The sequence below is a fragment of the Chelonia mydas genome, chromosome 1, assembly GCF_015237465.2.
Source record: "Chelonia mydas isolate rCheMyd1 chromosome 1, rCheMyd1.pri.v2, whole genome shotgun sequence".
Lineage (NCBI taxonomy): Eukaryota > Metazoa > Chordata > Testudines > Cheloniidae > Chelonia > Chelonia mydas.
Window position 1 is genome coordinate 13,850,505 of NC_057849.1, and position 27,581 is coordinate 13,878,085.

General features: G+C 47.7%; 2 protein-coding genes and 2 non-coding genes across 7 annotated transcripts; 3 read left to right on the forward strand and 1 right to left on the reverse strand.

Moving 5' to 3' along the window:
* The first annotated feature begins 207 nt into the window (after positions 1-207).
* RPS3 (ribosomal protein S3) lies at positions 208-10,274 on the forward strand. Of its 2 annotated transcripts, XR_003564993.3 has the most exons (8): positions 208-339; positions 1,513-1,643; positions 2,012-2,105; positions 3,606-3,700; positions 5,127-5,314; positions 8,366-8,562; positions 9,007-9,086; positions 10,204-10,274. XR_003564993.3 is itself a non-coding variant. In XM_007062287.4 (7 exons), exons 1-6 carry the CDS (start codon positions 310-312, stop codon positions 8,557-8,559), a joined length of 732 nt encoding a protein of 243 aa, XP_007062349.1. In that variant the 5' UTR covers positions 208-309; the 3' UTR covers positions 8,560-8,562; positions 10,204-10,274. The 2 variants fall into 2 exon arrangements, 1 of the variants encoding a protein (XP_007062349.1); XM_007062287.4 differs by lacking the exon at positions 9,007-9,086.
* LOC114020085 lies at positions 4,594-4,744 on the forward strand. Its single transcript, XR_003564994.1, has one exon. It is a non-coding gene; the product is annotated as a small nucleolar RNA SNORD15 (small nucleolar RNA).
* LOC114020086 lies at positions 7,886-8,033 on the forward strand. Its single transcript, XR_003564995.1, has one exon. It is a non-coding gene; the product is annotated as a small nucleolar RNA SNORD15 (small nucleolar RNA).
* Positions 10,275-16,459: 6,185 nt separating the features above from the next.
* On the reverse strand, positions 16,460-27,076 carry SERPINH1 (serpin family H member 1). Of its 3 annotated transcripts, none has more exons than XM_043527640.1 (6): positions 26,912-27,076; positions 23,542-23,694; positions 21,563-22,176; positions 20,740-20,838; positions 20,038-20,270; positions 16,460-19,265 (listed from the first exon to the last, which is right to left on the reverse strand). In XM_043527640.1, exons 3-6 carry the CDS (start codon positions 22,143-22,145, stop codon positions 18,963-18,965), a joined length of 1,218 nt encoding a protein of 405 aa, XP_043383575.1. In that variant the 5' UTR covers positions 22,146-22,176; positions 23,542-23,694; positions 26,912-27,076; the 3' UTR covers positions 16,460-18,962. The 3 variants fall into 3 exon arrangements, with proteins under 3 accessions (XP_043383575.1, XP_037737793.1, XP_037737858.1); XM_037881865.2 differs by having other exon boundaries at positions 23,651-23,694; positions 26,912-27,047; XM_037881930.2 differs by lacking the exon at positions 23,542-23,694 and having other exon boundaries at positions 26,912-27,044.
* Between the last annotated feature and the right edge of the window lie 505 nt (positions 27,077-27,581).

Below are 27,581 nucleotides of genomic sequence, written 5' to 3' on the forward strand. Positions count from 1 at the left end.
GGTAATTTACGCCAACTTCACTTTGTATTGCAGACCCCCAGTTAATCTGGAATAAGAGTGTCCACACAGCGCTTTGGCCTGAAAGACCCACACCTGTCCCTAGTGAGTGTGGTGCCAGCGCGAGCGGACACAAGCCCTGACCCCCTGCCCTCAGAGCATGGGGGGTTGTCCCTGAGGAAGACTACATTTCCCACCCGCCCCTGCGAGCCCACGTGACCGGCCGCGGCCCAATGGCAAGTGGCCAGGGGACCTTATATCCTCCCCCGGGCGGGGGGGCCTCTTCCTTTCGCCCGGGCGGCGCGACGCAAGATGGCGGTGCAGATCTCCAAGAAGCGCAAGGTGAGCGCGGCGGGCAGCCCCCAGCGGCCGCGGAGCCCGGCCATAGCGGCCGGGCTGGGAGCCGGTGAGCGCCCGGCAGGGCCCGGGCAGCGGGGCGGGGCTGCCGGGGCGGCGGCGGGGGCGGATGGAGACGGATGAAAGGCCGGGCCCGGGCGGGCGCAACATGGCGGCTCCCTGCGGCTCGTGGGCCGGGGCCTGGGCCTGGCCGGCTCCCCGCGGCGGCCTGGGCCTGGGCCTGGCCGGCTCCCCAGCGCGCGGCGCGGAGCCTGTGCGGGGCTGGGAGGAGGCGCCGGGGAGGCGGCCCGGAAGCGCCCCGCTCCCGGGGCGGCCGCTGGCAGGAGAGTCGAGCCGCCCGCGTGGCTGAAAGCAGCCGCTCGTTCCCCCTTGCGCAAAGGCCAGGGCTCCGCTCCGCGCTTGGCCCCTGGGCAGAGGGTCCCCGCGTTGGGGAAGCGGGTTTCAGACCCTTGGGGCGAGGGCCGGTGTCCTATCAGAGCGTATAAACCTTTCGCTCTTTCCTCCCTGCAGCAGAACAGCCAGACGGTGTTTCATAAAGTGGGCCCTGGAGCTGGCAGGGTAAAACTCAGATTTCCAGTGAGTTTGGTCTGCGGAGCTTATCAGAAGTGGAGACCCGTAGGGTTAAGGGCTTGGTCACCTCAGCGCTAGTAACCTGGTGTGAAACTCTCTAATGTCCATAACTAACACAGATGCAAAGTAGGGATCAAATCATGCCAAACTTGTAACCAGGTGTAATGTTTCCTGTCAGGTGTGTTCAGGGTCAGGGCCCGGGTTTAAGCAGTAAAACTACTTATTGATTGGGGGTAGTCTGACATAATTAACTTCTTAAAATTCACACTGGCTAGGAAGAGCTACCATTTGGAAAAGCGAAACAAAGCATGGTTTTATCAGCTAGTTTTGAGCTTGGTTTTAGCTGGATTTGTTTGAAGTCTTGGTCTGATCATTGTTAAGGGATTACACTGATGTTAGAAGCATAGTCCCTAAAGCAGGGTTGAGACAAATTTGGCCTTGCATAGGGAGTGTCTTTGCTGTTCTGTGAAGATAAATGTAGACTCTGGGCTGTTCAGCCAGCACCTTCAACCAGCAATGAAACTTTACTTAGAAAACTTATTTGTGAACTGTTAAACATAGCTTGACTTGTTCTGTTTTCTGTTTTAGTTTGTCGCTGATGGTATCTTCAAAGCTGAGCTAAATGAGTTTCTGACTCGTGAGTTGGCTGAAGATGGATACTCTGGAGTAGAGGTCCGAGTTACTCCAACGAGGACTGAAATTATCATCCTTGCTACCAGGTAATTGAAACTTGCTCCTTATTCTTTCACAGCGTTCGTCAGTGGCCAGAATCTGTGACACTTGTGTATAATCCTGCTATACGTGACCGTATTTCTTTGGAAAGATGGTAACCAGAAAATGTGAATGAAATTAAGAAATGGTGAATAAATGCCCATATATTAGGGGAAACTTCCTTGTGATGAGGGTAGACTGTGGAATTGTCTCTGAGAATGATTGTAATCCCTATTTAGTCGGTCATTTAAAACTAGACTTGGCACAGTAATATACTGTAGTAAGACTGGTACGTTCGCATGGAGAAAAAATTAAATCCTCAAATAGGTTTTACTTCACAGCTGCAGATTCCACTAACCATGTTTGTTTTATTCAGAACACAAAACGTTCTTGGTGAGAAGGGACGCCGAATCCGTGAGCTGACTGCTGTTGTACAGAAGAGGTTTGGATTTCCTGAAGGAAGCGTTGAGGTAAGTGGCTTTTCTCTTTTTATTGTCTCATTTTCTGATGATACCTTAAAATGAGCCTTGATGTTGCTTTTGATTACATCAGGTCTAGAAAAGGCATTAATTTAATGTGACAACAATTTAAAAGTCACACATTTGTCTGCATATGTGTTATCAACAGTCATCACACGTAAGATTTAATAGTATTGGATATGAGGCATTAGATTTTCATTTTTTCTCTCCACCAATGGAGATGCATTGGTGCTAGAAGACCAAAAATGGGGAATGTATTATGACCTGTAGCAGGTTTGAGTTAGAGTGGATCCTTGTTAGCTAATGCTACTGGTTCTTGTCTTTAACTTCATGCAAAACTGATGGCTTCTGTTGATCAGGGGTTCTCAAACTGGGGGTCGGGACCCCTCAGGGGGTTGCATTGTGTCAGCCTCCACCCCAAACCCCACTTTGCCTCCGGCATTTATAATGGTGTTAAATATATAAAAAAGTGTTATTAATGCATGGGGGGGGTTGCACTCGGAGGCTTGCTATGTGAAAGGGGTCACCAGTACAAAAGTTTTGAGAACCACTGCTGTTGATTATTGTAACTAGTTTGTGAAACTCATTGTCACAAGGTACCTTTTGAGGCCTAGATTGTGATGGGTAACAGCATCCAGAGTACAGCAATAAGAATTAAAACAGAGTTTGCAAGGACTGTAAAACGGGGTCCATTTGTAAGAGCATAAACTGTGATCTGATGGAGTTTAGGAAGAAACTTCTCCTCTCTGGAGGCTATTACATAGTTGCCTACCATGTTTCCTCTAAAGAATCTGCTGCTAGCTGCTGTTGGAGATGCTGCTGCTGGTAGGATCTGTGTTAATGCGATTCTTAGCTTTCTTTTCCCCATCACACAAAGCTAATTGCTTTATGGAACTTTGATTAAACTTCAGTGGGAGAAATTGCCAGGTGACTGTGACCATGTTGACTTTTGTCCTGTGCTTTGCTTAGGACATTACACTTTCAACCTCACTTTCTGACTGTGATCTCTTTATTAAGCTTTCAATTGTCCCAGAGTGCTGGGCATGTCTGATAGGATGCTCCTCCAAGCACAGCCCAGCATACCATAGCCACCCTGCAGGATGCATCACCAGCGCTGTCCATAGTTGGACACCTCTGGAAGATTGCACCTCCAGGGCTGTCTAACGTTCTGGGCTGGCTTGGTAGGATTGCACCTCCAGGACTGCACCAAGCATGCCTTAATGGTGCCTTGGTTTTCAATGGAGCATCACTAGGATGTCTCAGCTCAACATGAGGAGCAGAGGACAAACACCAAAGCAGGTAAAAACCACAATCTGTTGTCTAAGGGTAAAGATCCTGCAGGTGTGTAAGCATCCAGTAACCCACTAAGTTCCTTGTTACAAAGGAGAGGGGAGCACAGAGGGCAGTTGAGGCTTCTGTTACCTGTATGCATGAAGTCTGCTAACCTTCACTGTTGTAACTGTTTCTGAGCACTTCTTCCTTGTTTTGTAGCTCTATGCTGAGAAGGTGGCCACAAGAGGTCTTTGTGCTATTGCCCAAGCAGAATCCTTGCGTTACAAACTTCTGGGAGGTTTAGCAGTGCGTCGGTAAGTGCAGAAGTGTAATAAAATGGTCTGTAGATGTAATAGAGTAAAGTGACTGGGAGCACTCTGGGTTCTGATCCCAGCTCTGACACTGGCTCTGTGGCTTTGAGGAAAATTCCTTAACCGCTGTGTTTGTGGACTGGGACTAATGCATGCATTACGCAGGTTAAGTTAGGATTGACAGAATAAAGCTGTAAAGTGCTATTATCTAATTTTTCCTGAATATTAATTATCTAGGTGGTAAATTTCAGAGTAGCATCCATGTTAGTCTGTATCCGCAAAAAGAAAAGGAGTACTTGTGGCACCTTAGAGACCAACAAATTTATTTGTTCCATCCGATGAAGTGAGCTGTAGCTCACGAAAGCTTATGCTCAAATAAATTTGTTAGTCTCTAAGCTTTCGTGAGCTACAGCTCACTTCATCGGATGTAACAAATAAATTTGTTAGTCTCTAAGGTGCCCCAAGTACTCTGGTAGATTTCTTATTTCAAAAGTAGATTTTTTTTTTATTTTTTTTTTAAAGCCACTGTTACACTCCAGCAAAGTTAAAACAAATTTTAATGAGTTTATTTGAACTGCCATTTCTGTGTTGTATTTAAGCACAAGGCTGTTGATAGCACATGGCATAACTAAGTATTAAATAAAACATGATTTGTTTAGGGCTGTCACAATTGGCAATAAAATTTGCTATTAGTTTTAATATAGAACTTGCCCTGTCACTGAGTGGATTAGTAAGAGGGTTCAGGCTAAGTCAAACATGAAAAGCTTATATTTACACCCATTTATTCGGAATGGTGGGGGCGAAATATTAGCAAAGATGGCGCTTCGGTCTCAAACAAAGCTGTCTAGGAAATGAATTGTGGTTTAAATGACCTGTGGTCTCACATGTTAAGATCCCTTCAGTGATGATACGATGACGAGTCAGAAAAGGGATATGTATCCTGTTAAGTGCACCCTTTGCAGTGTCATGTTCTGTGATGCTGTGCTTGGGTTCCTTGGCAGGATGGTCCTGTTCACTGGATGATTTAGAGGCATTTGTCTGAGAAGGGATGGAGAGCCAGAATTTTCCACCTCAATAGGCTATCCAGTGCTTTTCTTTTATGTAATTACATGTAGTCGCAACCAGAGCCCATTGTGCTGAGCAGTGCACAATGCCCATAACATCTAAGCATAAAGTGAAGCAGGCACAGAATTCCCAATCTTGGAACTCTGGAGTGAAATTATTAGAAAAATTGTGTAAAAGTAAACAAGGCTGTGGGGCTGACAATGCTGCAACAGTCCCCTTTGGTGAAACTTATCTTTAACGAGAGCTGGATTTTTGGATCAGAATTTGATGGTTATTAGGTGGCACATTCCACAGCCATATCCCCTACTTGTGCAGTACACAGTGCTCTCTACAACCACTGAGTAGCTCTTTTCACTCCCCAAAGAGCCTGCTATGGCGTCCTCCGCTTCATCATGGAGAGTGGTGCTAAGGGTTGTGAGGTGGTGGTGTCCGGTAAACTCAGAGGCCAGCGAGCCAAGTCTATGAAGTTTGTGGATGGCCTGATGATCCACAGTGGAGATCCTGTAAACTACTATGTCGATACAGCTGTGCGCCACGTCCTCCTCAGGCAGGGTGAGTGTTTGGAATATGTATCCCCTTGCAATTGGCTGGCTCCCTGTATTAGCACCTAGTACCAGACAATCTTAAGTGCTGCCACTCTGCTGCTCCTTGGCAGCGTCCCTGCTGTCTGACAGCTACAGGAGTGGTCACTCCCAGAATTCCAGTGCATTTTCTGTTGTGCAGAGTATTCAGCTCTAACTGCTGCTAGTTACTGGTACTTGTAATGCTGTTTTGCCTTTTGAAATTACAAGCCCTTACAGTCTGGGGCTGTCTTCTGTTACACACATTTTGTCTAATGTGGCGCATCGTCTGCTCTTGTCCTATATAAATAAATTGGAAATACGGGTTAAACTGTCTTCAGCTGCCAGTAAAATTCCTAGTTAGCAAGTTATGACTGGTGCTTAGTAGTACCGTACTATGGGTCAGCACATCAGCTGGTTGTGTTTTCCTGCAGCAGCATTGCCTATCAGTTCGTCAGTCACTTTGGATATGCATACATCTATGTTCAAAGTTTCTAATCGTTAGCCCAGAAAATACATATATTTTTTCACAGTGCTGTATAGATTGTTCCTGTAATCCCTTTGGGAGGAGGTAAGACAATATTATCCCAATCATGCACGTGAGGAAAGTGGGATTTGCCCAAGTTTACACAGTAACTGGCAGTCAGGTTTTCCAGCAAGCTAGACTCTGCTGTCTCTTGATGTAAGGCTTGATGATCAGAAATGGACTTTAAAAGTGAGCTGCAAAAGGAAAATGAGCTTTTAAGCTTCAAGAGATAAAGGAGGCCTGAAAGGATTTTTGTTTCAGAAATACTGAGATTGGGTTGTAGCATTTTTGTTGGAGGATTCTCTAGAACAGTTGTTCTGAGCCTTTTCCGTGTGATAATCCAATGTGACAACAGAAAGTTTTGGGACTCTCCCATCTAGCCATAACGAAAGGCAGGGCAAGCTGGTTTGCGATCCCAGGTTGAGTACCTGTCCTGCAAGGGTGTGTCTACACTGCAGCCAGGAGTAAAACTCCCAGCCTGGCAGTGTGGCTAAAAATAAGAGTGATTTTTTTTTTTCAATTTTTTTTAGTTGGCTTGATTTTTTTCATTATTATTATTTATTATTATTTAATCCTGTTTGAAATGAAATCTGAATTAATACAAAATATTTTAAGGCCTAAATTTATTGTACTCTTAACATTTTAAATAAATAAATATCCTGAATACATGAGCCTGTAGTTGAGTTAAGGCTGCCTTTCTATATAAAGAAAGAAATCCAGGAAAACCTCTAACTTTTGAGGTCATGCTTTATAAACATGACAAACTGGTAATGAACTATAGTAAGGGCTTGATCCTGTGGGGGCCCCAGGAGCGGTGCTAGTGTGTACAAGAGACTGGCAAAGTGACTTACAAGACTGTCATTTTCAAGAAACTTAGTGAGTAGGATCTTAAGCTCCAGTCACTTTCACTTAGACATACTTGAAAATTTTCCCCTGACTGACCTGAAATAATCAGTGCAATTCACTGACTACAGTGAATTCCTCTGTGTAATAAATCATTTAGTTGTAAATGTGAAACGTATTCTGATAAGTGTTGTATGGTGTTCTGTATTTAAATTCCAGTTACCATCCTAATGTAGCTTGACGCAAATTGTGCTACAAGTTCATTATCTAGTAAAGAAGCAATATATCATTCTCCACTTTCTAACATACTAAAAATGTACAGTTAATAATCTGAAACTAGAAACTAAATCATTCTTAAATAAATGTTGTTTGTTGTATAGTCTCCTAGGTAGCAAAAAGATGTACCAAATCTAGTGTAAAGGCTCTAGTTGTAAATAAGCGTATATTAAGGGTTATATCAACCAATGGGAGTGCACCTTTCTGTAGCAGAGAACTGAAGTACAAATGGAAAAGTTGTTTAAAATAGATTTAAATCAAGGCTTTCCACTTGGTGATATAAATAATTGTTTAAATCGCCCTGATTTAAATCAATCCTCCTGCAGCCAGGGTAGACTGACTTGAGCTAGTGTGCTAAAGTAGCAGTGTGCATATTGCAGCTGAGGCTGGAACTTGGGCTCTCAAGTGTAGGGGTCAGGTGTAGCTGAGCCCTGCTGGCGCGAGTCTGTCTCCCTGGGCTGGGAGGCTCACTTCAACCAATAGTGGGGGCAATACCCTAGGTGACTGAAGAGCTACTGGAATTAGTGAGACTGAAATCTAAGTAGTTGAGAGAAGAAAGGATTTTAAGTCACTGTTCAAAACGTGTTAGCTACCTATTTAATCCCTGTTCCTGAGAAGCATTTGGGATAAAATTATGACTGGGTTTATAAAATACCACTGAAAGCCAAGTAGTCCCACCCCAGATCTCTAATCATCCCAGGGCTCCTGGCAGAAACAAAATGCAAGACTAGATAGTCCTGATATTTTTTTCTATGGTAAAAAGCATGAGGGAGAATGTAAAAGTCTTTCAGGTCTATATAATTAAAGCTTCGAAAAGGATGCAAGCTATTTTTTACTCTTCGGATCACTAAGTGATTGTCACATGTGAGCAAACAGTCCTTGAACATGAGATGAGAGCAGTTATCTTACCTGATATCCCTTCAGTGATGATACGATGACGAGTCAGAAAGGACATTTCTTGTGTAAGTGTAGCCTGTTCAGTGCCATGTTCTTTGGTACTGTGCTTAGGTTACCTTAGCAGAGTGTCCTGTTCATTGGATGATTTTGAGGCATTTGTCTGAGAAGGGATACAAAGAATATTTATAAATTAGCACAGGAAACTGGGGTTTAAAGCTCCCGCTTTGTGAGAGAGCAGTGCATGAAACGATGAAAGGAAAATTACTGGACTAGTTTTGTTCTATGCCTTCGTATGCCTAAAGGATGTTGTTAATTCACACTAATAACTGAGTCCTAGTACAGATTACCCAAAGTGTAAGTTTTATGTGGATGTTGGAAGCTCCCACTGAATAAACATGGCAATGTTTTAGAACTTGTATCAGTTCAGCATCTGAGTGTATACAGAGCATCTTATCTCCTTTAAATGCAATGACCACTGTTATAATATTGCACTTTTTTCAGGTGTGCTGGGTATTAAAGTAAAGATTATGTTGCCTTGGGACCCAAGTGGGAAGATTGGACCCAAGAAACCCCTGCCAGACCATGTCAGCATTGTGGAGCCCAAGGAAGAGATCTTACCCACCACACCCATCTCAGAGCAGAAAGGTGGCAAGCCAGAACAGCCAGCCATGCCTCAGCCAGTTCCCACTGCATAATGGGTAAGTGACCTTGTTCTGTAACTCTGAAATGGTAGAAACTAGTGTGATGCCCATCAGAAATGATAATTTTTATTCTAGCAAAGATAACAGTAAGGGCTACCAAGCCTCATGTTTTGAGGTAGAGATTGATCTTCTGCTGGAGTCAGGAACAAACAAGGTTAGATGCATTATCTGAGTTTCTCCAAAGAATTCTGTGTGGCCCTGTCGCCAGAATGGGACACATGCAGGGCATTAAACCATTGGTCTGTTCAGGAATAGTGCTCCTATGTTGCTTTGAAAATCGGCATTAAGCCACAAATTTGCTAATCTGTCAAATGTAAAATAAAATTTTAAAAAGTTGAGTACAGAAATACATGGGCTGTTATAAAGAAGCACTGACTGACCTGTTCAATCAGTAGCTCCCAACCATCCTGTTGCTCTGTATTTGTTCCCCTCCATTTCTAGGGTGCACCCAGTCTTTGACTGCAAGGTCAGTTGCTGCAGTGCAGGGTCTGGGGTGATGGAGTGGAAAGTAAGGGCAATAGGTAAGGAACCTAGTTTTGTGAAGTGTTTGAGGCGATTGTGGTGGGTGGAGCGCTGTGTAACTCCTTACCATTGCTGCATTATTAAATCAGTTAACGCCAGCCCTTCAGTGAAGGTATGATGACGAGTCTGAAAAGAGATATTTGTCCAAGTGCCCTGTACCATGTTATGTTCTATATCATGGATTTCAGGACCTTGAATCAGAGTCCTTGATTGATGACTTCCGGGTTATTTGTCTGAGAAGGGTTATCGCAAAAGAGGGCTCAAACTTAGTGCTCAGACACTAAAGGTGAAATTCCAACAAAGGTGAAAACTGAGTTATACTTCTTAGGAATCCTTACCCAAAGTTTCCCATGACGTTATGGTAGTGGTACTCTACCCTGACCTTTTTCCTCTTTTCTGCCAGCTGGTGTAGTTGGGATAACCTGCCTTGTAATATGAACCCAACTCTCTCTGTCAGAAACTTCTGAAAGCACCTGTATCATTCACACCTATAGTATGCCACAGTCTGTAAAATTTGCACCATCTTTTAGAACATGAGCTGGAATAAGGAGAAGATTTCAAACACTTCACAGATTTAACCAATAAAGTGCAGGTCTATTCAGTGACTGTAATGATACAATCTCACTCAATAGATCTGTTCCTGTGTGTTTTCAGTCATAGCTGCAAACACGTCTGGATATTTTTTCTCCTGTTGAAGCAGTTTACAAACAAATACAACAAATCACTGGATCATTGATCCCTGCTTCAGGAATTTTATTTGTAAAATGGAAGTATACTTACCCTCGTTACATTTCCTTGGATTAGTTTGGTCCCTTAATTTATAATCTGACCGATCATTAGAGGCAATGACAAGTGTGTGGATAATGCTAGGGAAGTAAAGGGGACCATTTGTACTGAGTGAAACCACAATTGCTTTCACAATCATGTCAGGAATCCGCCTCACTGAGCTTGTTTTAGACCTGTTACAGTGGTGGAATGCTGTGGCCTGGCTGGTAATGGATTGCAGTCCAGGGGAGCGTCAGACCAGCAGGATAATTTGGGGTCAGGATGACTAATAACTTTACAGTGATCAGTGAAATTTGTGCTCTCGTTAAGTGTTTTGTTTTTTTGTTGTAGGATTTTTCAACACTTGAAGGAGAAGGTGGACTGTGGCCCGTGAAAGGATCTTAATAAAATCGTAAAAGACAGTGTAATGTGGAGACTCTTCTTTTGATCAGTGTAGCTCTTTAAAAGTTTTGCCTCCAAGTTCTCTGGAAATTTTGTCCATCCCAAGTTCCTTTTTTTTCTACCACCTTTTGGGGTGAACTGTCAGATCTCAAGCTAAACAGAATCAGGCTGGGTCAGTGTGCTTCTCTGACTCTGGCCACAGTCTGGTGTGTAGGCCTCACGAATGTCCCTTAAATTGGAGTCATGACTCCTCGGTGACACTGATTTTATGCCAAGTGACTTAAAAAAGGGCCCGGGGGGGGGGCGCGGATGTTAATCCTAGTTGCTGAAATGCACTTGGAGACGTCTTCACTTCAGCATTGCTGTGTGCTGTTAGCCAGCTGCTTTTTGGTGTTCGGTAAAGTTCACACCCAAAAGCATTATGTGAAAGAGGCTACATGAGTTTGGTGTATTGAGGCTTGCAGTTTTTTAAACTCTTGGAGATTTTAATGAATTGAGAGTTCAGTGTGAACCCTGAGATGCAAAATTTTTATAACCTCTTAGGAGTTGAAGGTGGTTCTATGTGGCACTGGAAAGAGCTTTTTTCATTTAGATTTGCAGTAAGATATGAATTGACGTGTGTTGATGTGATTTTTTTTTTTTCATCATCTCTGTACAAAAGACACCTTTTTAATGGACTGGCTCCAGGTCTGTAGGATAAACTCAAGTAGTAGAACTTACTGTATTCGAAAATACAACTAAACTGTTCCCTGACGAGAATTTCATTGGTGTTTACTCAGCATACAGTAGTGTATGCCAGGTCTAAGTCTTTGCGTTAGATTGCTCTGGGAATTCAGCAAGTTAGGCGGTATGAATTTCCTCTCATTTAAACCTGACTCTCCTTGTATATGTTAAAGACCACTGTTTCTGAACTGGCAGGGGGTTGGAGAAAACGTATTCATGAAACGCAGGTGAGGAGAACAAAAGGCAATTGGGTCATTAAATCTTTAAATATTATTGCAACCCGAAGAAAAAAATCTTGCTCCCCCGCTTCCCACAACACCCTTACCCCTAAAGGTCAATGTTTCTTTTGTCAACCTCTTCAAGCACATGCAAATTACATAGGTGTATCATTGATACATTTACTCTTTTATGGTAAATGAAAGGATTGTGAAAATGTCTTTGAATAAGAGGTCATGACTGAGAGATACTGCACTAGCCAGCGTTTCTCAAATGTGGCCACCGAAGGCTTTTCTTGCGGCCACAGATTCCTGGGCAATTATTTGGGGGGTGGGGGAGCAGTGGCCCCTCCTCTAGGACCACTAGCAGGGGTTGGATCCTTCTTTCTCTCCTCTCTTCCCCCCCCCCCCCCCCAAGCCACAAATGCTGGAGGATCAGGCAGCCAGAGTGAGATCCCCACCTTCCCAGGGGTGGTGGGGCTTGGACTTCTGGCTTCAGCCCTAGGGTGGTGGGCTGCAGGCTCCGGCTTTTGGGCTTCGGGACCCAGCCCTGTGATAGTGGGTGCCAGCCCTGACCTCCCCTCCCCTCCGTTGTCCCTGGCCCTCATTGCCTCCCTGCCCATCTCCCCATCCAGGGCTTACTTTGTTCCTCCACTTGCTGGGGCTGAGTAAATTTGCTGTGAAAAGTGATACTTGTATGTTAATATCACTTTTTCGCTGCCTCCCAGCTAGCTAGCAAGTCCGCTTCTGTGAAAAGTGATAGTAACAAACATACAAATATGACTTTTCACAGCAGCAGACTTCCTAGCCACCAGGTCTAATTTTTTTTTGAAAAGCAACCAAAACAAAAGAAACAACAAAAAAACAAGAACATGCAAAGCACCTTATTTGTGTTTCTATCCTGTGTAAGTCCAGGAAAAAATGGAGACCACTGCAATTATTTTTATTATTGAGTTTGCAAAAAGCCCTGTGTAAATAAATATATATAAATTTACAATGATTTGAACATGTTTTTTCTAAAGTTAATCAAGTATTTAAGGAAAAATTGTCAGAGTGGCCACCAGCAAGAATTGGTGGCCGCACTTAGACCACAGAAAGAAGTGTTGTGAGAACCCCTGCACTAAGCAGACAATTACAGGGCGGCCGTGCTCCCTCCCCCTGTGGTCACTGGAGAATCAGCTCTTGGGTTGTCAGTCAGGCATGTCTGAAACTCATTTGGTATACTGGAGTATACGAAAGAAAGGAATACTTAAAATAGCTTCTGCTACATTATGCAAGGCTGTCCAACTATCTTAAATATAATATCCAGGCCTATATAAGAGCCTCGAGCCAAGGAGCATAGCTTACACTGGTCTATACATTTGCGACACTGTGGAAGCTATAATAGTCAGTTCAGTAACAGACTTTTAACCATGAATTCCACATGTCTTTGCTAACTTCATTTGTTAGACTGAAGAGTGTGTATCCATTCCTAACACTGGATATAGTGCATTAGGCTACCTACAGTTTTTAGGTTCACAGTGTCCTACAGTGGAAATAAATAGTGGAACTTTACATTATAAATTCTTGGTAGGCCCTCTGATTCTTATCTCATTTAGGTGCCTCTTAATCTACATATTGCTGTGATAAAATGAGAAATACTGAAATGTGAAAATTCTCCCAGTGATATAGGGCATATGGGTTGGGACATTAGCACTCCCCTTGAGCCTTGTTCTTGTGCAAAAAAAATACTGTAGCCAGAAGTGTTGTGCAATCAAAAGAGGGAAAGAGAGAGTGGTTAATGGGATTTCACTAGTAACCTGTAACTGGTCCATATGCTTAAAAGAAACCCTATGTGCTACAGCCATGCAGGGGAAGTGCCAGGTAGATGCCATGGATTAGGGAAGTAAGGAATACTTGATTACCCTGCCCTAGTACCCTTCCCATTATTGCCCTGTGCTGCAAAAACAGAATTTCTTATAAAGATACAGTAAACTACTTCTACTAAAAGGAAAAAACCCTTTGTGGCCAGAAGGTGTCAGTAGAGTAGTTGGTCTACATTTTAGGGCCCCAAGGGACATTTTAGCATAACCTGTATAACACAAGCCTGAGCATTTCACCCGGTTACTCTTGTAAATGTATTCGTCTCAATCCTGCTTGCTAGAGTTATGCTAATAAAAATATTACGTTTCAGAACCACAGAATACATAAATTTGCTGAGAATTTTACCATTAACTTCTTGAAGAAAATTCATTTTAATAAGTTAGAGCAATTCTTCTGTCATCTTAACAGGTTTGCTCACTTGGTTTACTATAGATCCTATTGTTTGCATTCTAATATTACCTTGAGGCTCCAATTAGGAGAGAGATGTACTTGTCCTGGCTGCTGTACAAATGTATAAAAGACCTACTGCATCAGTGTGTTTGCTAAATGACTGTAGTGACAGATTTACTCTTGCAAACCATCAGACTAGATAATCTAATGATCCCTTCTAGCCTTAAACTCTGTAAATCGGCTAAATCCGTGTTTCTCAAATGCGGCCACCGAGCTACGTTCCCTGTAAGCTGCGTGGCTGCTCAGCAGGCTCTCAAGGGCTGCGCAGGCAGGCAGAGAGAGGAGCCCAGGCCCGCTGGAGCTGCTATGGCTGGGGAGAGGCACCTCTCACATGGCCAAGCTGCTGTGGTGAGAAAGGGCTGGCGGCAGTCCTCTCTTCCCCATCGCAGCCATGGGGCAGCCTGCACCCCAAACCCCTCATCTCTGGCCCCAGCCCTGAGCCCCTTCCTGCACCCTGAACCCCTCATCAGCCCCAGCCCTACCACATACATTTTATGTGCACCAATATTAAGGTGATGTGTGTCACATCACTTCCACATTGGTGCACATAGCAAAATTCATTCCACACATGGGTGGGAAAAATTAGAGGGAACGCTGGCCCCATGGGTTTTTCCTGCAGTCACAACAGTCTCCTGGGCAGAGATGGGGCAGGGGGCAAAGCTGCAGCCCTTCCCTGCAGCACCCAGTTGCTCTGGGAGCAGGCTTCAGCCTCCCCCATCCTCAGCCAGGCCCAGTTGCTCTGGCACTGGGCTTCACTCTATTTCTCCCCCTCCCTTCCTGTCTTCAGCCTCAGGACTCTGAGGGTGGGCATCAGCACCCCCCACTTCAGCCTTGGGGCTCTGACAGCAGGCTCTGGTCTTCAGCTCAGGGCAGAGGGACTTCAGGAAGCCCAGCCTTACTGGGTGCTGTGGCAAGGAGCAGGGTGAGCATGGGGTGTGAGGCTGCAGGATGGAGCTTGGGGCAATGGTGGGGAAGCAGTGGCGCCCAGGGGGGTGATGGGGAGCCGTGGAGGTCTGGGGTAGGCAGCAGGGGCCAGAGGTGATAGGTGGGGAACTGGGGGAGTTGCCAGGGGCGCCAAAATACAACTACATTATTGAGTCTGCAAAAGAAAAGGAAAAAAAAAAAACCCTACATCAATTACAATGATTTGTCCATGAATATGTGCATATTTAATTAAGTTAGTAATTTGAGGAACGTTTGTAAGAGCCACCACCATCAAGAGTCGATGGCTGCAATCTGAGGCCGCCAAAATTTTTGTTGTGAGAAGCCCTGAACTAAATTGTTACCTAAGGCTGGGCCTGCTCTTGAAAATACCAGCATAGGAATGTTGGGCAGGGCTGTGAAGCTAGCATGCCCCTGACTGACACAACCTGCAGGGTACATGCAGCTACGCTGCTGGAAGAGTGCTTCTTTCCGCTTAGCTAACGTTTGGGGGAGCGGTGGTGTTCCTGCAGCAACAGAAAACACCCCTGTTGGTGTAGGCTGCGTCTGGACTACAGGGCTGTACCTGAACTCTGAGATAGAACTCTTTGTCAGCTAGATGAAAAGCCTAACATAACACCGTCCAAGAGCTGGAAATTCAGCAGCAAAATTCAAATTGAAAATAAGACACATTTGTCACAGTGTGAGTGACCATTTGTATTACTGTGGTACCCATTAGAACTGGTCATCAAAGTGAGGGATGGGTGGTAAATTCTTCATCACTTGGAGTCTTTCTATCAAGATTGGGAGTCTTTCTAAAAGGCCAGTTGCAGTTCGGCATGAGTTGTAGGGCTAGATGTAGGAATTGCTGCATGTGAGCTGTGTCTGTTATGCAGAACATCAGGCTAGATTGCATAATGGTGCTTTGTGGCCTTAAAATCTATTAAGCTTCTTGGGATCTGCAGAAAGTTCCTGATGACACAAGTCCAAAAGAGCCTGGTTTAACGTTAAGGTCCTTAACGCTGAGTTTTGGGGACTGGGAGTAGAAAGAGCTCGCTTTGTAAATTGTGACTGGTTGAGCCATGAAACCCTTTGGTATTGTCTTACAGCTACTTTTAAGATTAGCCTGCCCCACTCCATCTCTGCGCTCCTTTCCTCTTCCAGTACCTCAGATAGCCTCCTACTGTAATCTTCATGCTATTTTCCTTGCTGTTCCTTTGCCTTAGAACTGAAGAAGAGTTGTATAAACTCAACAGCCTGTCCCTTGGACCAACAGAAGTTGGTCCAATAAAAGATTCCTTCACCTACCTTGATTCTCTCAGACCTGCCTGTCATTTCAATTCTTCGTCAGAACACAAAGCCTAGCGGGTTCATCCACCAAGGAAAGCACTGTGGCTAAAATCTGTGCTGGTCAGATTATAGCACAAGGTGGTGTGTGATACAGTGTGCAAGCAGTGTCCAGTGGTTAAAGTAGAAGTGTGGACCAGTGAGACATCTTGCCTTGTTTGCATGGGGGCTGCCCATTGTTTCAGTTGGAATTGAGGGTGCTTCAGGCATGTGGCTGGTGTTACCAGCTAATGGGGTCATGCAGAGGATGGAGGCAGTGGGAGGGGTCTATTCTTGGCTTTACCATATTTTCTTCGTAATTGGTTTTTTTTTTTTTTTTTAAGCTTGCCTTTTCTCCAGCCACACACTGAGGGTCAAGGCACTGAGCAGTCGCAGCTCCTGTTAACTTCAGAAGGCAGATGACTAACCAATCTGCTGTTTCCCTGTGTCAGAGGGGTGGAGAGGCTAAACGAATGTTCATAAAGTGCTGCTCTGATTGTTGGGAGAATGGTATATTCTGAATTACAAGATGAATAATAAACCCAGGTTTGATTTAAGTGGACAGGGCAGAGACCTGTAGGCCAAGCTTCAGCACCCGGATGAGGTTTTGCAGATAAACCCCTTGAACCAATTGCTTACGGCCAATGAAGGATTCAAACAATCCAGGCCTTCATGGTCACAAATCACACCCCCCACACATGCCAAGATTAATTGAAAAAGTTTTATTGCAAAATTATACAACTCAGAGTTTTGTGATACAAGAATTCAAAACAGGGGACAAAAGCTGACACTTCCATTCACATGATGCAAATTGACACTCTCCCAGTGTGTTTTCCACACTCCCATCCACCCCCATCCTGTATAATTGTGCAACACACATGGGTTTCAGTGCACAGATTTGTCTCAGCATGCACACTGCAATATTTTGTGTATTCTGATACATGCCCATGCCTCACCCACCCCCCACCCCGTTGGAGATGATTGTCAAAACTCAAACGGGAGGTGTTAAGGACAGCATTGCCCTCTGGGCTGACCTGTATGTGATTTTGGCATATATGCTTCACTTTACTTTTGTAACATCATCTACTTATAGAGACAAGATCGGGTCAAATCTTGGCCCCCAGATTTAGGTATATACCCAAAATTCAGATCAACAGGAAAGGCTGGGTTTTTTAAAACTATTGTGGAAGTCAAATTTACCAATTAAACCTCTGTCAGCCTCTGAAATCCAGATGCTGCAGGATTGGGCTTGTGCTTGAGAACTTGAAAGTGAAATAGACTAGAAAGTGACTGTAACCAGTCCAGTTTCCCTGTCCACCCTAACTGCAATCAGCTTCAGTGACACAGAAAGTAGATTAAACTGAAAGAAAAAAAAAAAAAATCTAACCCTTTGTTCCAATTTTGCTGTGACAGTGAGAGAGAGAGAAGCATTAGACACACACTTAGGAATTTGTGGGATCAGGACCATTTATTTTTTTTAAATACAAGCTTCAACCTGATAATGTCCCTTGGGGAAAAATTCACTTTGATCCATCAACTCTAGGCTGGAGTTGGATCATGAGACTTCCCACTTCTCACGAATAAATATAAAAACGCCTAGCTATAAATACAAGTGTTACCTTATGTGCCTTAGGCAGATCAGCCATTGGGGAGTGAACCCTCTTGGAAAGAGGATTGTGTAGAAAGGGTCTTTAGGAAGCCAGGCTATGGAAGATCTAAAGCCTTCCTAATTTAGAAAAAGGAAATGAAGGGCCTGAGCCAGCTCCCACTGAGAGGTGTCAGCAGGAGTCTTCCCCTTGGGAGATGGTTTGGGCTCTAGCTTTCTAGTTGCAGAGAGAAATCTTCAAAATGTAAACTGTGTTTCTTGCCCAGTCTATCCTGACAAACTGAAACAAAAGCACCACGAGACATGAACTTCCTCCCCTCCTTTCTAAGGGGTTAATGAAACCTTTCGAGGGTGGGCCCAGTGCTGGTGAGAGTTGGCTGCTTGGTAGCCCCCCAGCCCGAAATCCTCTTGATCCACAGAGCAGGTAGAACATGCTAGCTGCAAAGCAAATCACCCCTCCCCCAGCTGCACCTCACCTCTGCTGAAGGGACCACCTGAAAAAGGGTCTTTTAATCTCTATGGCCCATGCTGTCCTTGGCCCCTTTGCTGAGACACCTCACTGCTGAGTGATTTAAGGTGGATTTGTTTTTAATTAGAGTATTCCCAGAGAAGCAGATTTTTGCAAGATTTCAGCTGTCCATGGGTAAGGAGTGGAGAGGTTTTTACTTTGTGTTCAACTGGAAGTATTTGGGGGGAAGATAACACACATTTCAGAGCATGGCTAAGTGGTTTAGAAGTACAGGGAAAATTCTACTTGTATCTATGTTCATAGGTGGGCCACTGCATCAGAGCACCTACTGACTTGTATGGCTGTTACAGTCTGTTTCCCTCTCCTAAAGTAACCAAAATGGTTTGGTAAAGTAACCAAAATAGTTAACCAAATGGTTAACTCCTGGAGGCTCACTTCTCTCCCTTACATCTGCATCTGTCTCCATTGCAAAGCGGGAGCATACTCAGTCCCTGCCGCTCTCTTTAACAAGCAAGATGCAGGCAGAAGAACTTCAAGGAGCAAACAGATAAAGGGACCGGCCCCCTGGCTTCCAGCTCAGCCAAGAAACCCCCAGTGCAAGGAACCAGGAACAATCTATGTGTGGCAGGAGGCAAGCTGTCCCCTAAGCACAAACCTGAAGGAAGATATCAGGGAAGAGGGATGAGGAAGCAGCGCTCCATGTGTCTAGAACAAAGGGCATAACAGACTATGATGCAACTGTGTGGGCTGGTACCTTTACTGTGGCCTCAGCTGACAGTTTGCATCCTGGCAGATGGTGCCATCATGCTTGGCATAAGGATTTATTCTACTGCAGGAAGGAGGAAGAAGACACAGACCATAACCTAAAATCTCAGCAGATGTACCACTGATTGGGAACAGAATCCCAGTGAATTGGTCCCTCTCATCATTCCTGAGCCTTTCACCCCCCTCCCTCCCTCCCTCCTCCCCTGTTTCTCCCACGCATTTTCTTTTGGTGGAATATTCTGGCAAGGTAAAGTATGCTGGATTTAACATCAAAACGCACGCTGGTCCGGCTAGCACCCATCAGTTTGTAGAGAATACAAAAGAACATTTCCCCATTTAAAAAAACCCTGCCAAAACCTGAAAATTCAAACTACAATTCATCGCGCATTTTGTCCCCTTTGGGCTTCACTAGCCTGCCAATGAAAAGAATGGAGTTGGTTTTATTGTCCTTGATCACAAAGACGAATGGGTGATCGGCGTAGAAGAGTTTCGGGTTCCTCATTTCTTCTCGGCCATAGATGTCAGCATCAAAGGGGTTCCCCTCAGTGTCCCACTCGAGGGCCGCAGCATGGAAGACGTTGGAAAGGTAGAGATCTTTCTTGCCTGAAATCTTGGACAGGTCAGCCTTGTTCTTGTCCATGGCTTCAGTCAAGCCAAGGTCCGCCAAGTGTTTCTATGAAGAAAGACAGGCAGGTTAGACTCCTAAGGAAGACACTAATGTTCAATCATATGCTCAGCCAGCTAGATTCTGCTCTCAGTAGTGTAAATACAGAATAATACCCCGGCGCTCAGGGAATAAGTCTAGATACCTGGGGGTGTTAACAGCAGGACGTGGCTCCTTGGATCCTGAAAGGAACAGGGGAGTTGGAGAAATTTTCCTCCCCCTTTTGCAAAAGTGTAAACGAGCTGGGTAAAATGACAATACATTGGGTTTAGCCCACAAACCCAGAGCCCAACTTGAAGCCAGGCACTCATTTAAGTAGAAGTGTTAGTCTAGGTTTTCACTGAATAGGGCAGTTAGTAAGTAATAAGCATACCATGTATAGCAAGCCAACTTGTGTATAAAACACCTCTAATTTCCCCATCTTCACTCTCTACTTTCAGGGCTGGAGAAGAGAATTTCTCAAGTGGAGATCTGGTTAGAACTACATATGCAGATATGATCAAATCTTCCTGTTCTGGGCTCCTCAAATGTAGTTCTTATAGGTTGTGCCAGGGGATCCGAACATATGTCCACTCAGGGAAGCTCCCAAGGCAGAAATAACAGGGTCCACTCTTCCCCCACCCTCCTGGTCTCTTACAACCTTCCCAACGTTGGCAGAAATTTCTCTGCTCGTAAGCAAATCACATGTGCCAGCCTGTCCCTTCAAAGCAAAAGGTGGGATAAAGACCCAGAAACCACCCATAGCAGCCAGTCTGGTTTATGGCGTAAAGAGAGACTTTACCTGAAGATCATGGCTGACTTCCAAGCTGACTTTCGGCAGAGAAATGGCCACGGCTCTCTTCTTCAACTTGCCAATCCAAGTTTTCAGTTGCTCTCTGGTCAGCAGCTTCTCAACTCTCTCCAGTGGCTCCACGTGGTTGGGCATGATGAAGATCATGCTAGAGAGTTTGTGAGCGAGAGGCATCTCCACAATCTGAAGTTTCTCTGCCTCGTCATCAAAGTAGTTGTACAGACCTTTAAAAAAAAAAAAAGAGTAGCAAGCAGAGGCAATAATGGTGAGCCATGGGAAGCAGATAAAGCCACCTGATTCTGTTGCTAATTTGCCCCATGTTTTCAGTGGTGTGCAATCTGGGAAACTGACTAGCAAACTGTCTAGTTTACTGGCCCAAAAGTAGACAAGCGTGGATATTGACAGAGCTGCTACTATTCCGATCTCTGTTTGATGCCCCAATTCTAGATCCCCTATGGAATCTCTTCCTAATGGACAAGTGTCCAGATCTAAAGCCACCAACATAAATGGCATTCCATCTGCTTGTCCTAAGATTTAAGCGTAAAGCTGCATAGTTCTGTCTCATCTGAAAGGCTAGTGGGGAAAGAAAAACAGGTGAAACGCTGACCAACTGGACTAATTTCTCTGTTGGAAATCAACAGGATGGATTTAGTCCAGTGGATCTTGGGGCAGGGAGCAAAAGCTAAAACTTACCTGTGCGGTGCATCATGGGAACTCCCACTGTGTAAGAACGGGTCACCATAAAGCCACGGTTGTCCACCATCTTGTGATGGAACCTCTCCTCCCAGTGAGCTATAATGGAGGAGGAAGAGAACCCATCAGTTAACAAGAAATTGGGAACAGGCTGTGTCATCATGCACAAATTTAACTCCAGCAGCCCCATAAGGAACACCCTAAACTGGTGAGCATCTCAGAACCCCCAGTTTGTTCGACCAAAGAGAACACGGGTATGTCTAGTGCAGTGTCTTGTCTCTGGCTTTAGAACAGATACTTTGGAGTTTAAAAAAAAATTCCCATTTTTGTTGTTGTGCTAACTTGGGGTGAGACTGGGACTAGCAAATTCCTTGCCACCCCTTACCCCCGCAAAACAAAACTTCTGTCCTGCAGCCTGAAGTTTATTTACCATGGCATCAATTTGGACCAATTTAACATATGAACTCCTGAAGTTTCAGATGGAGAAACTAATTCACTTCCACTCCTAAAATAAGATTTCTGTTGCAAGCTCCAATGGCTCCGGTTTTTCACTCCAGTGCATTTCAGCTGAGAGGGAAAGATCCCTCCGTATAAAGCCCTGTAGGACTCGAGCAAACTCTTTGAGCCTGTGTCTCCTCTCACTTGCCCCATTGTGTAACTCCATTGATTTACAACAGTGCAAATGGGAGCTGAATTAGGCCCTTTGCATCGTTTATGTCTAGATTAGGAAGGAGGTGGTGAAGCCCGGTATTGGCTAGCGGGTGCCATCTGCACTCGATCGCTCATCTCACTAGTTTAGAGCACCCCTCGGCATTTAACTTACGCTTGAAGAACATGGCGTTCACGATCAGGGCCCCGTCGGTCTTCTCCACATTCGTGGTGACCTCTGGGAGCTTGCCATTGGTGGTCTGGGATGCCCACTCGTTGATGGATTTCAGGGCGCTCCTCTTGTCCCTGAAGTTGATCTTGGAGTGTTCATAGTTGTAGTGCTTCTTGCTGCTCTTCACAAAGTCTTCGGCAAAGCTGATGGAGCTGGGGCCATACAAGCGGTTCCCGAGCTTCCAGGTGACATTGCGGGCGGTCGAGTTGCTGACCTCGTTCAGGAGCTCCAACAGCCCACCGTGAATGTAGTCGTCGTTCAGCTTGTCGGCGCTGAGCACGGCCTTGGCTTGGGAGGCTGTGGTGGCCTTGCCACCGAGTGACACCAGGCCGAGCGAGGAGGCCACCACCACGGGAGACACGAGGATGTTCTCCATGTTCTTGTCTTTAGCCATCGTGTGGTAGAGGTTGAAGGCGAGAGTTGCGCTGCGGTCAGCTAAGGCGGCTGCCTTATCACTCAGCTTCTTATCTTCCGATGGCACTGCAGCCACTAGGGCACAGAGGGCCAGAAGATTGGTCACCCACATGGCTTCCACTGAACGCGACACTGCTGTGAACCTGCAAGGCAGCGAAAGGTTCAAAATCAGTCAGACTACATTTCCTCCTAAAGCCACGTCAGCATCTAGACTAGTCTAAGCTCTAACGCTTCCGATTAACCCCATTCCTAGAATCCAGCGCAGGAAGGTGAAATAGCATTCGTGATGCCAACTGATCTGCATCTGTGGTTCGCTTCCAATTTAATAACTTTAATAGGGTTCCAATTTCCAACCAGGCTTCAGCCCAGCGTCCTTTTTTTGCAGGTGCGAACCTACACCCTCAAAAATTTCCATGCGATTACCTGCAGAAGTAAATCATACTATGTGGAGAGCTAAATGGTAGCTAATGCTTGAGAGTCCAAACTGCACTCTGAAACATGGGGCCTGTATATTTTGAATATAAGCCTGGTCTCTAACTGAATATTAACTCACTGGTTTGCTTTTGGAACTTTAAAGTGACATGATCAGACAAGTTGGTTGGTTCAAAGACCTAGGTGATAGGATGGAGATCTCTTCAATTCTAGGACAATGGTTCAAATCCAGCTCAAGTTAGGAGAGACTGAAGATCACTGCTGTTTGGCGGTCCAGTGGCCACTGAAGATCACTGCTGTTTGGCGGCCCAGTGGCCACCACAATCAAGGTAGAACATTGCAGGCTGGGATCAGTCATCTCTGCAGGCTACAACTCTGAACGGAAGATGAGGGTGGCTGAAACCCACTCTATTTTATGCAAATCAGATTGAGCTCTTTAACCCCAGCAAGCTGCCCACATCTGAAGAAGCAAGTAGTCCCTGGTGTACACCCAAAAGGCTGGCTAAGTGCTGCTGTCCTCCCTGCTGGGGTTGTACTTTGGGCTTGAGGGTGCTCCAAAAGGTCGAGAGAGCTCAAAATCGTCCCAAGCAAAAGCTACCTGCTTATGTATATTAGGGGTTAAATTCCTTTTCTATGCCCGAGACTTTTTGTTGTATGACATTATCTTTGTGGTAGCCAAAGACCTAATGTTGAATTGTTCAGGCATCCTGCCAGGTACTGTGATTGAGCTCCACTCTTTAGTCATTCTTCCCCCTGGCTGAGGCTGCTCTGAAGTTCAGTTCCTGGCATGCAGCAGCAAGCAGCAGCTGGAGTGGCAGCATTAGGGTTAAAGAAAACAGAACAGGAAACAGAGGTGGGCCCAAGGAATTACACACACAGAAGAAAGCATTTGTGCAAGCAGCTACAAGCAGACATGTTGCAGTTCACAGGATGGAAATTATACAGCCTTAGGGATAGGGTTAATTTACAGCCTAAGATCCCTTCAATAATAAGCCTTGTTGAAAGACTGAAAATGAAAAGCTACCAACTTTAATTTGCCCTAGCTATCCACAAGAAAGACTATTTAAGACACATACACCAGTTTATAATCTCCCCGTCTGGATGTGGGGCTGGGATTATGCAGTTAAACAGTTTCAAACTTTTTTGTGTTTTTTGTTTTGTTTTGTTTTCTTCTTCTAAAGATACCTTGAAACTTTTTCATAGTGAGGTCAACGTTTGCCTTTTTCATTCTGAAAGAAAACAGATACAGAAAGTAGTTCCCTTGAGAATGGTGCCTCGTTTAAAGCATGTGCTAGATCTTTAGGACAGTTCCATTACTTCAGAGAGCAATGAAATCTAGCCACCATCCAGGAAGCCGCTGTGCCCAAACTCTGCCCGCAGAAGGGTTGAATCGACAAATGTCTAGGTCTCCCCAAGGACTAGGGAAATGCACAGTAACAACAGGTCTCAGCCTGTAAACTCCACCCTGTTCTGAGCAATGTCTCCTACCCTTGAATTATGTGAAGGGGTTGTGTTAGTGAGACAACAGCATTGGCCTGTGTGTTATAATTTAGTGCTGCTCTTGGAGTCTCTAGGAGATCATACTCGATAGCTTCCACTCACACCCTGCACTCCCCAAGGCCCCAGTCTGCCATGAGATGCATGCAGGCAGATCCTTGTGCCAGCGTGGCAGGTCTGTCTGGGATGGGAGTCATCTTGCAGGATCAGGGCCTTAGATTCCCCCCCCACACACACACACACACTAGATCAGAACAAACCACATGACAAAGTGACTCACACAAATGTAATAAGTAAATGCCGTTTGGGTGTTAGTAGAGATCTTGCACTAAGACAGCGGAGGATTTGCATTTTGACACAGAGTTGCTTTTAGTTCATAATAAGAGAGAACAAAGAGCTGCACCCTTATCCCCAGGGCTGTGGCTTTCCTGCTCTGCAGCAGTTCACCCTTTGGGCAGGGCGACCCAGGGCTCCCAGGGATAGAGGAGTAGTGGCCACTGGTTTAATGCTGGCTCTGAGCTGGAGAGAGGAGCAGAGAGCTGATCCCTGGGACACTGCTATTTTATTCCTCCCCCTCATTTTATTTTGCTCTCCATTGCTTGGGATACTTAATCCCAGGCATCTCTACTCCCAAGGTCTTGAGGATCTGTGTGAGCACCATTGGGAGCTCCTGCCAATGGCTGCCTCTGGTGTGGGGCAGCCTGGAAGATGGACCCCTCTGGTGTGGGGCAGGAGGGGCTGCTGCCGCCCTTGGATCAGTGAAGCCCAGACCTGCCTCCCCTCCAACTGTAGGAAAGCAGCTGCTCCAGACCCCAAGTTTAATACCCTGCAGCCTCACACACAGCTGCCCCCACCCTTTTCCTCCCACATCCTCCACAGGGCCAGGTTGGGGCATGCAGCCCCCCAGAAATGCTCCATTCTGCCCCTCCCCACACCCCGTCAATCCCCAGGGAGGGGGGAGCCACCCCCACTCCCAAACTTTCCAGGCTGCTGAACAGAGTCCTGGCGAGAGCCTCACGTTTCATCCTGACACCAACAGTGTTCAACCCGCCCGGCCCCTCCCCAATCCCATTCCCCAGCTCCTGCTCCCCTTCCACACGGGATTTCCCAGCAACCCGGGGATACTCCACGGGACCCACCCCCCTCCTCTACACCACTGATCTCCCCTAGCCCAGGGACAGTCCAGGCATCTCCCCTGACCGCCCCCCCAACACACCCTGCTGCCGCGGGGACCCTCCGGGGTGTGTGTCTCTCCCCCCCCCAAACACACCCTGCTGCCGCGGGGACCCTCGTGGGTGTGTGTGTCTCCCCCCCCCCCCAACACACCCTGCTGCCGCGGGGACTCTCGTGGGTGTGTGTGTCTCCCTCCCCCCCCCCCCCCAAGACACCCTGCTGCCGCGGGGACCCTCGTGGGTGTGTGTGTCTCCCTCCCCCCCCCCCCCCCAGACACCCTGCTGCCGCGGGGACCCTCCGGGGGTGTGTGTCTCCCCCCCCCCAAACACACCCTGCTGCCGCGGGGACCCTCGTGGGTGTGTGTGTGTCTCCCTCCCCTCCCCCCCCCAAGACACCCTGCTGCCGCGGGGACCCTCCGGGGGTGTGTGTGTCTCCCTCCCCCCCCACCCCCCAACACACCCTGCTGCCGCGGGGACCCTCCGGGGGTGTGTGTCTCCCCCCCCCCAACACACCCTGCTGCCGCGGGGACCCTCGTGGGTGTGTGTGTGTCTCCCTCCCCCCCCCCAACACACCCTGCTGCCGCGGGGACCCTGGTGGGTGTGTGTGTGTCTCCCTCCCCCCCCCCCAAGACACCCTGCTGCCGCGGGGACCCTCCGGGGGTGTGTGTGTCTCCCTCCCCCCCCCCCCCCCAACACACCCTGCTGCCGCGGGGACCCTCCGGGGGTGTGTGTGTCTCCCTCCCCCCCCACCCCCCAACACACCCTGCTGCCGCGGGGACCCTCCGGGGGTGTGTGTCTCCCCCCCCCCCAACACACCCTGCTGCCGCGGGGACCCTCGTGGGTGTGTGTGTGTCTCCCTCCCCCCACCCCAACACACCCTGCTGCCGCGGGGACCCTCCGGGGGTGTGTGTGTCTCCCTCCCCCCCCACCCCCCAACACACCCTGCTGCCGCGGGGACCCTCCGGGGGTGTGTGTGTCTCCCTCCCCCCCCCACCCCCCAACACACCCTGCTGCCGCGGGGACCCTCCGGGGGTGTGTGTGTCTCCCTCCCCCCCCACCCCCCAACACACCCTGCTGCCGCGGGGACCCTCCGGGGAGTGCGTCTCCCCCCCCCAACACACCCTGCTGCCGCGGGGACCCTCCGGGGGTGTGTGTGTCTCCCGCCCCCCCCACCCCCCAACACACCCTGCTGCCGCGGGGACCCTCCGGGGAGTGCGTCTCCCCCCCCCAACACACCCTGCTGCCGCGGGGACCCTCCGGGGGTGTGTGTGTCTCCCTCCGCCCCCACCCCCCCAACACACCCTGCTGCCGCGGGGACCCTCCGGGGGTGTGTGTGTCTCCCTCCCCCCCACCCCCCAACACACCCTGCTGCCGCGGGGACCCTCCGGGGGTGTGTGTGTCTCCCTCCCCCCAACACACCCTGCTGCCGCGGGTACCCTCCGGGGGTGTGTGCCCCCCCCCCACCCTGCTGCCGCAGAAAGAGTCCGAGGTGTCCCCCCCCCATGCACACACCCCCCGCTGCCGCGGGGACACTCCGGGGTGTCCCCCCCCATGCACACCCCTTCCGCCGCGGGGACACTCCGGGGTGTGTGTCTTCCCCCCCCCCATGCACACCCCCCCTGCTGCCGCGGGGACACTCCGGGAACACCCTCACCATACCCAGGAGATCCATGGGGCGCCCCCCGCGTCTTGCTCCCGCTCCCCCCGCGTCCCTGCCCCCACCCCGGGCACAGCCGGACGAAGGCAGCCCGCTGCTTGACCCTGAGGAGCCCCTCACCTGGAGGGGTCGCTCCTGCGCCGCGGGGGCTCGCGTCCGGCCTGGGGGTGCGGGGCTCGCGGAGCTGGGGCACGGGGCCGGGGCGACTGGCAGCGAGCGGAGCAGCCGGACTCCCCGGGTGCGCGTCCCTCTCTGCAGCGCCCAGCCCCGCGGAGGGGGCTATATAACCCGCCCAGAGAAACTTCGAGAAAGTTGGGGAAGTTGCACGTTTCAATGGGAGGCTCTGAAGCTCCACAAAAAAAAAAAAAAAAAAAGCACTTTGGAGCCTCCCACTGGCAGCGGCCCCTGTCCCCGGGAGCTGCTGCAGGGTCCTACTGCTTGGAGGGTTGCAGTCCTCTGGTGCGGGGCTGTGAACGGCCAAGCCCAGACGTGCCCTGAATGAAGAAGCACCGGCTCTTCTCCCCAGGGTGCGAGTGGGGAGCTGAAGCTGAACAGGCCCTGATCCTCGAAGGTATTTAGGCAACTACCTCCTGTTGCTTTCTACAGGCGTTGGGCACCTAGCCCAGTAAGTGACTTCCTCAAAGCGATACAACTTGTCTGTGAGGAGCAGGGGCTGGAACTCAGGTAGTTTTAAGCGTTGTAGCCCAGCCACTGGACCATCTTTCCACACATCAGCCTCCTCTACGATGCAGAGACAGACATGGCTCCTGCACCCCCATTGCTTACAAAC